This window comes from Stegodyphus dumicola, chromosome X1 (genome assembly GCF_044657685.1).
Source record: "Stegodyphus dumicola isolate Sdum_Otavi_A_Nest chromosome X1, ASM4465768v1".
Taxonomy (NCBI): domain Eukaryota; kingdom Metazoa; phylum Arthropoda; class Arachnida; order Araneae; family Eresidae; genus Stegodyphus; species Stegodyphus dumicola.
In genome coordinates, this window is record NC_140780.1 from 77,230,293 (window position 1) to 77,239,760 (window position 9,468).

Sequence of the window (9,468 nt, forward strand, 5' to 3'; positions counted from 1 at the left end):
AACGGAACTTACTAAGGCAAGAAGATTGATTTTTGAATATGTGAAAGAATATTGTTTTGAAAGATGTTCTGGAACTTTTGTAGTAAAGGTTATAGCGAAGAATATAATTCACAACCTCATTTGCTCTTGTCAGAGGAAATATAACTGAAGAAATAAAATAAAGTGCTTATGTAGGTAAATAGTTACAAGAAATTTTCGTTTGAGAGCATGCGCTTTTTTGAGATATCTTTACGCTCTAAAGACCATTTACTGAAAGACATACCATCCTTTATAATTACCCCTAGAAAAAAATTTTGGTCTTCGATTTGAAGCTTTTGTACTTGAATAGTTGTTGCATATATTTTAGGATTTACCTATATATTTAAAAATTTATTGATTAAAAACGTACTGTATGCTTTTCCTTAGACGAACAATTGCAGCACTTCCAACAAGCATCAACTCGTAAATTTCAAATTACCTTAAGTTCTGGGAACAGAAAAAGAAGCAAAACTGAGAATATCTAAATATCCCAATGAATAAACAGTAAATAAGTAAATAATCATTTGCAGAAAAATAAACTAAAATCTAATTTTGAGGGAACTGCATTTTAGTTAAATAACAGAAATATTTTGAAACTTATTTAAAATTTCAAACAAATACTGAACATTGAATCTACGAAACATGATGTTTAATAGGCTCATTAATAACAACAACAATATAGAAAAATCGGAAATCCGATTTCTTTAGAATAAATGTAAGCAATAAGCTGTTTATTATATATAATTTAAACAATGATGCATTCTCATCACATAGTTTAGTACAAAAAAAGTTCGATTTAATAGCAATTTTTTTTTCTTTAACTGTTCATGAAACTCCGGAATAGTAAAATCTTCCGTTTATTCATTGAAGAAATTTTAAAATTTCAATAATAAAATTTTCAAAAATTTTCGGAATTTGATAATTTTATTTTCATTTATCAGAACTGACTTTATTAAGTTTTTAGCATTAAACCAATTAAAAACATTAATTGTAAGATCAAAAAAAGAACGTGTTGAATTATTCTTTCAGTGGTAATTAATTAATTCTTGTAACTGACTTTTTTATTATTAATTTGTACTAGTTTCCGCATTATCAGTACTAAAGTAAGAGTTTGCCAGTTTCACAGTACAATTATGAATCCTTTGAGGCTCTTAATAGCTCTATAAATAAATTACAGTATTTGACAATGTGCTGCTTTAAATAGAAAGTTGAGACTTTCTTACCTTTAACAAAAGAAGATGATGCTACAAATATCACAAAAAGTAATCCTGTCATTGAAATCTTCATTTTGATTTGCTTATGCAGCAGTTTATAAGAACAGCCAATCAAAGTGAACGCAGGGTATTTGAAACGTGCAGGTACATATATTTATACACGTGAGAGAAAATGACATGTATATATAACAAATGAAGTTGAAGAACTTGCCAAAGAAGTAATTGAACACATGAGTACTTTGTAACTTCTATTAAATGGCAAATATTAAGCCGTTTTATTCATTTCCTGTGACAAAATTTAAATGCAAATAAGTCCTCAAAATGATATTGTCCACCTGAATATCGAACATATTTTCTGTTTCAAGCAAATGTCAGAAAGATAACATATCCACTTCCCATGTTTTTACAGAACTGATTTAAACAAGTGCTGCCATATTTTCCCTGCTTGAATGCAACATCTTATGTGCAGATCTGAGATACCTGGTCCTGGCATCCCATCTTAGGAGGAGGAGGGAGAGAGAAGTGAGAAAGTTTGGCAATGTTGCAAGTCGTCTCGACGGATGCTTCTTCACCTGCCCTCATCTGATTTTACTAAGCAAAAGTAAGAGAATGTTACTTTCTAACAAAAGTCGCCGTTCTCAGCAGGAAAGTGCTATTTCTTTACAAAAGTCACTCTAGTCATCCCTTCATTTTTCTATTTAATTAGAAATGCAAGAAAAAATTTCTATTTAATTTAGAGAAAATGAATCATGAGAAATTACAACAAATGAAACTTAGGATTTAATTATGCAACAATTTTATTTTTGACAACAATATTTATACACTCAGAACCATTTTTTATTATACTTATTTATTTCGACCAGAACAGATTAATAGCTGTAAACTTTATTTTTTAATGATTTAGTATAGCGGATGATTTAATAATGTTTTTATATTCCAGGTTATGTACAATTAAATTGTACAACACTTGATTATACAACACTTGATAGCTGTCTGCCTAAGAGAAAGGAGGAGGACTTTATGTTAACAACATTGCTAGTCCCGTTAGACATAGGAAAACCATCGAAAATGGTCATGCAGCCAGACACTCCACGGGGATTTGAACCTTGATCAAACTACCAACTTGAGACGTTTTATCTGCTTTCCCTGAATGAAGCACCTTCGTTGAGAAAAAACACCTTAAAACAAAAACAACTCATATTTACGTTACAGAAAGCTGAAACCATGCCCAAGTTTCTATCAAAAATTATACAGTATAAAAATAGCCTATTTTCTAAATTTTCATTTGCTATGGATTAAATAAATTACTTAATAAGCAGCGACCCTTCATCCAAACATGAGAAATAAAGGAAAAGTGAAACATGAAAGTTGTTATCAAATTGAAACAAATAAATATTATTAATTTCGAGTAAAAATAAGAACCTCACAATGTGTTTGGATTTATTTGTTTAAAATTTTATAACAACATTTCGAAGTAACATCGATGCAAACTTCAGGCCAAAAACATAAATAAACGAAATTAATAATGTGGCTTAAAACAGTTGACAAAAATAAAGAAGATAAATTCAATAGCAAATAAATTATTAAACAAATAAACACCAAAAATATTAAACAAATCGTAAATAATTTTAAAATAAATTAAAACTTACTCAATCATAGAGGGAAATAAATGCAGACCTTAAGCAATTTTAAATTATTTTTATATACTTAAATCAAAATGTACAAGAAACAAAGGCGGATGAGACTTAAACTGTGTAAAAATAAATCAAAACAAATGCAAATATACGCCTTGAAAAAAAAGGGGGGAAGGCAGTTGTATATCTCCCTATTTACTGGACCGATTATCGAAATTTAACTTGCGTTTTCCATGTCTCGAAAGCACGACTTAAGATATATATTAAATTTATATATAGAAATATTCTAACGCAGGTAGTTTGACACAAAACAGGACTTTTTCTGAATTGGCATGCCCTTTTTTTCATATTTCGATTCTAAAAATAGTCATCGTTTATACTTTCAAATAATTTTAACAAAGTGCGTAAACCACATTTGGCGTTATTATCGCTTATAACAAATATGCTAAATTTCAAAACGCGCCAATAGGTAAATTCATGTAAAAAAGTTTGAATAAAAAAACTCTAATTTTTTTGCAGGTGCGCCTAGAAATACATCTACTTTAAGATGATGGTAAAAATTTGATAGGTTATAATTCAAATTTTTTTTCGAAAAATTTATAAAAATTCCTTAAAAATGCAAATTCTAAAAATAAATCATAAAAGATGGGCAAATTTTGTTTGGAATGAACCTAAATTTCGAAATGTGAAAGAAAGAATCATTTAAGTTTAATAAAAAAAGAGGTATTAACAAATATATAACCAAATTCAATTAACATTGAGGAGCTAAAATTTTTTAAAATCTACTCGTGCGATTTTTACAAAACTTGGCAGTTTGGCATAATTTAAGTCGTAGAATCGAAATATAGAAAAAAATTGGAATGTAATTTCAGAAAAAGTCCGATTTTGTATCAAAATACCTATAGTAGAACAACGTTATATATAAATCTAATACATGTCTTATGTCGCGCTTTCGAGACATGAAAAACGCAAGTGAAATTCGTCAATCAGATCAGTAGAACAGAGAGATATAGAACTGTCCCCCCCTTATTTTTCCCCGAAATGTACCTTCTTTTAAAATGATTGAACTCCGTCTCACTTTGTGGATAATATGCAGGGTGAGTAAAATCGCTGGTTTTCTATTTGATTTTTAACCCTGGCCTTACTTCACTAAATTTCTTCCCATAGGGCTTTCATAAGAATGAAATTTACTGAGAGAGAATAGATAATTTTGACCTGAGCAACTGCAAGCTTTGCGTTTAATGTCCTTGCAGAATACTGATTGAAACTGTATAACGTTGTACGAGTAACTTCTGTCTGTTAACGATATACATGTTGAAACTTATTAATTTTGCGCGGAAGCTTTGTGTATGAATTAAATGCAATTTCAGTCCATTTGAATCATGCATGCTTCTTAAAGATTTCATGAAATCCCAAAAGTCATTTTCACGGGGTCCTGTTTTTGGTGGATTTTAGTATTGCAAATGACCAATGATATACACTATGAAAACTGATAAGTTTGCAAATGCTTGTCATCAAAATCTTTATTCTATTGCCTATTTTTTCCGTAAGATTTAATTATTGTCGTTGGTGCTAAATTATACTGAAATATTTAACAACAATTTATGGCAATAAAGAGTATAAAATATTTCTTACTTGTACTTACGCGCATTTTAATGACATCGTTTACAATTTTTTATCTTTTAACAGTATATGCTCTGAACATAATTTAAAATTTATTTAGTTTATCATATATTCAACTGGTATAGGCATTTGATATTTTACGATAATTAAGAACTACTTTCAATATCATATATTACGTATACAGGTATTACGTTATTATATATTACGTACATAGATAGGAAGTCATTTCGTTTCATTTGTACTTCCAGTTTATGAATAAGTGCCTCATCGTAAAAATTTCTAAATGATTATCTAATGCGTTATTTTTTATAAAAGTATTATCAATGCAATTAAAATTAAAATGTCTTTCATATTTGTTTAAATATTATGCTTGAGATATCAAAGCAGAAAATGCCACGCATTTGACGGTTTTTGGATGGCAATATATCAGAAGAGAATGTTTTCTTTAAGAGCGATAGTATTAGTTTATTGGTAGTAAGAAAAACGGTGTTTATTTATATATTTCATAAAAACATTAAAGATTATCTTAAAGAAAGTTAATGAAAAGCTATAATTTGTTTTGTATGAAATTTCGTAATTAAAGTTGTTATCTTGATTCATATTACTAGCATATGACATACAAATAATATTGCATTAATGCATGTTTTATATACATGTGCACATGTATGCATTAAAATTCTTCCGACCCAAGATGTTATCCGAAATAGAAACTTCACAATGAAGTTGTAGACCTCAAACTCCAACAGGATAAAAAAATAGCAAATACAATATATAACGAATAAATAGTATCAAAGTGCATTTTTATAGTCCTAGTTGCTATATTCTATATGTAAACAAGAAATAAGTACTATCAAAATAATGAATGCTTCAATAATATGATGTTAAAAATTTCAGATAGCGAAAAAAAATACAAAAAACTACCTGAAATTCTTAGAACAGTAAATTACCAGTTTTGGGGAGTTCCAAATGGTGTAACCACTGAATAGGTCTTTTAAGTGTACCTGAAGATATTTTAGTGTTATACTTCCTAACCTTGGATTACGACCTCTATGAAGTTCCATCAGCTTTTTCTAGATTCGACAACTGTGGGGGTAATTTATCATCACCTATTAAAACTTCCTCATTTACATTAAATTTATTAGTTACATTAATGGGTTTAACATAACTTACATTATGTAATTGGAGAAGATACTCTCTGTTCCACCTTCTCCAAAAATCGCTGAAAATTTTTCACAGTACAAATATTTTTAGAACATAAAATTACTTTATTATTTGAAATATTTCTTCTGCATGACCAGCCTAGTGAGGTAAGGACGTTAGCCATTTTCCTCTTGGAAAATGAGCAGGGGTGAAAGTTAATGATTCTGACTTTTAAACGTTAAATACTGACAGTATTAAACGCGCCTAATGGCCTAGAAAAGATAAGTATTACTAAGTCTAGAATCTGAAATTAAGATAAGTCTAGAATCTGAAATTAAGATAATTCTAGAATTTGAAATGGATTCTATTTCCTTCAAAATAGTTCCAAATTCTTCAATAGAAACCGAGGTCTTTTCTAATACCTTTCTCAAAACAATTTTTGTAGTTTAAAACATTCTTCCCCAGTATCCATCCCCCCTAGCTATTCTTTCAACTATGAAATGCTATGCTATTCCCTTTATTTAAAAAAAATATTTTTTACATATAAATCAGTAATATCTGTATGCATGTAATTTCTTCAGTTCTACATGTATTCCCTTGAAAGTCTTGATAGTGTCAGAATTAATAATTCGCCTGTCACCTCTTCTTAATGTAAATCAATGAAATGCCAGAAGGAAATGTTTGACGCTCAGGTTAGATACAACTTCATGAAGAATTGGTGGGTAACTGCGCAAGTAAATAATCAGATGAAGATATTATAAATTATTTTGTAAATAAGAGACCAATAAAAGTAATTTATGTAATTTTAAACAGACTAGCTTCATGGATTCCGTCAGCTGATAGTGGAGCAACTACCTGATTGCATTGCTGGGCCGTAAAACCTTCCCAGATATATGAACAACCAGTGGCTCGGAATTAAATACGAGCTGAGCTCCCAGCGTTTAGTGGATGTTAGATTAGGTTATCTGAACATGGTAAAGCACCCGAGGGCTATTATCTAAGGGAAGAGATGGCTTCATGAAGAACTTTCTAAGAGAAACTAATATAATTAACAGTATCCTTTTACCACATATAAGGAAACTACAAAACCAGTTCAGTATCCTTTTACCACGTATAAGGAAACCACAAAAACCAACTATACAGTCAGCCAATTCGCCTATATTCGAATCCAGGAAGCACTATATTCCAATCCAGGAAGTATTCAGTAGACTTTAATTGTTAGGACCCTGGTGGGAATTGGGATGTTTTATCGAACATTAGATAACTGTACAAATTTAAAATTGTTTTCAAATTTAATTTAGAGGTTCTTTTTTTAACAAAAGTTTTCATATACGGCAGCGTTTTGGACCAGTGGTAAACAGAAGGGCTAGGTCATTCCTTTGCTCGACTCCTCGCCGACGCGAGCCTCATGAAGGGGGTTAACTAGAAGTAGTCTGACGTGTCTGTGTTGCTCCTGCTCTGATTTCGCGCGTTTAAAAACTGTAGTTTCATTCAGTTGCGAGACGATTTTCTGGAGGTCGCATTTCCCAAATTAATTTTAATCATACATATTTGTTTTCTAATAATTCAAATATTTAATAATTTGTGTATATTTAATAATTTGTATTATTTGTTATATATATATATATAGTTTTAGTCAGTTTTCCTTTTAAATTCTATATTTAAAGTATCCTTTATGTAATATGGCTTCTTGTGCTGTAGCAACGTGCCGTAACACTTATAGTAAAACGAAAGGAAGAGATATTGTATTTCATGCTTTCCCGAAGGACAATTTGCTTTTGTCGAAAGAATGGATACATGAATGTCGAAGACAGGATTCTATTAATGTGGAAAACGCAAGAATTTGCGCGAATATTTTCTGTGCAGTGATTATGAAGATGACATGAGAAATCGCTTGCTTGGATTGCCGCAAAAGAAACTGTTGAAATGCAGTTCTGTGCCGAAAGTAAATTTATCGTGTGCAGTAAACGAAATAACACTAAGAAAACGGAGACATTTGAAAAGAAAACTAATGCAGAGTGCTTTTGAAAGACTACACGAATTAAGCCCAAAGAAAATTTATTTTGAGGCCGAGAACGAAATTGAAGCTGTCAGTAATAAATCAAATGTGAATGATTTTGAAATAAAATTCACAAGTGACAATGCCCTAAGGGACAATATCCCTGAATGATCTAAGTGTAAAGATAAACAAGAATGTATTGATAATTTGAAGAACAAAATAATATCCTTAGAAAATTGTAACAAAATATTGAAAAGAAAAATTTTATAGAATGTTTGCTCAGCGACAAAGAAGGGGGACGACATCTAGAAAGAAATTTGTAACGGAAATTCAGAAATTAAAATCCCGAATAGCAAAATTTAGGAAAAAACAGAACAGATCGGAAAATTTGGAAAAACGTCTAAAGCATATTTTTACAAATACGCAGATTAACGCATTGCTAGAAGACAAGGAAAAATCAGGTGGACTTGTAAAGATATTTTACGTTGCATTCTCATAAGAACTCTGAAGAATACGTTTCTTAAATAGAAATGCATATGTTTTTTCCCAAAGAAAAGCAACCCAAAAGGCAAAAAAGTGGATTGCTTCGAATGTGGTAGCCAATAAATAATATTTCAACAACTTGTAGTTGCATTGTGACTCTACAAGTAAGCATATATAATATGTTTTGATTTGAAATATTTCTAGATGACATTTTAGAAGTTAATAGCGTAAAGCATATTTCAAATGAGAACTAATTTTGTTAAGTTATTGTTATTTTTATTGTATCCTGTGTTATTAATAATTCGATTTTGTGCTAGCTTAAGATTCTAGATAAAATATAATAGTATAACATTAAAGTAATTGGCATAAGAAAACCTGCCTCCTTAACCCCAACTTTTGAAAAATTAAATAATTTTTTTAGGTACTGTGAGTAAAGTTGTTTTGACAAAATTAAGATAACAATCTTACATGAATTTATTTAAATGTAATATTGATGTAAGCATAAGTTACAAAATTATTCTAAAAAATATATGTTATTATATTGAATCGGGAGAAAAATATGCCAATGTAAAATTTACAATTAAGCTGAAACTCAAACTTAGATTAGCAGAAATTTTGAAAACCATGCCAATTTAAGGTTGTTTTTTGATAAATTTTAAATAGCTATTATTATAGTTACCTTAGAAGCAGTACAGTTCTCTTAGTTAACATGCAGATAAAGAAATGATTAAAAGTAAACAGGCATTTAAAGAAAAAAATCCCCGCAAATTAAACAAAAAGGAACTTTATGCTAAGAGTAGCGCATTTTATCTGTTATTTTAAAATTGAGTAAGTACTGTTAAATTTTTTAACGTTCAGTATAAAATGCATACTGCAGTGACATTGTCTCTTCTAAATTATAGCTATCTTTCACACACAGCTCATTTTAAACGCTGGTTCTTCAGATTTAAAACGCTAATTTCCATGTTGTCAAACGCATCTCCGCGCTCAGTCTCATCATGGCTACGTCATCACTCCCCACTGCCTGTTTCAGGGGGAAAAGCTCTATGAGCTAGCCCTTCTCTTTTAAGTCCTGGTTTTGGACAGATATAATGTCGTCCGTGTGTTTCTAATGAATATTTTTTGGCGTGTAATATAATATGCAGTGGTAAAGGATATTTCTGGATTATGTGAAGTCTATTAGAAAAGATATATATCAGTTATTTTAATTGTTAAAACAGTATCTGTTAGAAAGAATGATTTTGAAATGCTTCTTTTCTAGTGTACATAATTTCTATTCTGTACATTTTAGCTTACTAGATACGAAGACACAAAATATTTCCGCATATTTGGGAGAATAAAGAGGTGGATCATAGTC

General features: G+C 30.1%; 1 protein-coding gene and 1 long non-coding RNA gene across 2 annotated transcripts in view; one reads left to right on the top strand and one right to left on the bottom strand.

Moving 5' to 3' along the window:
* LOC118190826 (uncharacterized) overlaps window positions 1-1,684 on the bottom strand; it is a 68,028-nt gene extending 66,344 nt beyond the window's left edge. The window contains exon 1 of the mRNA XM_035361607.2: window positions 1,242-1,684. Coding sequence (XP_035217498.1) covers window positions 1,242-1,305 — 64 coding nt within the window. The 5' untranslated portion in view covers window positions 1,306-1,684. The remainder of the gene's footprint in view (window positions 1-1,241) is intronic.
* Window positions 1,685-1,696: 12 nt separating this feature from the next.
* LOC118190827 (uncharacterized) lies at window positions 1,697-4,496 on the top strand. Its single transcript, XR_004758486.2, has 2 exons — window positions 1,697-1,833; window positions 2,173-4,496. It is a non-coding gene; the product is annotated as an uncharacterized LOC118190827 (long non-coding RNA).
* Window positions 4,497-9,468: the final 4,972 nt, after the last annotated feature.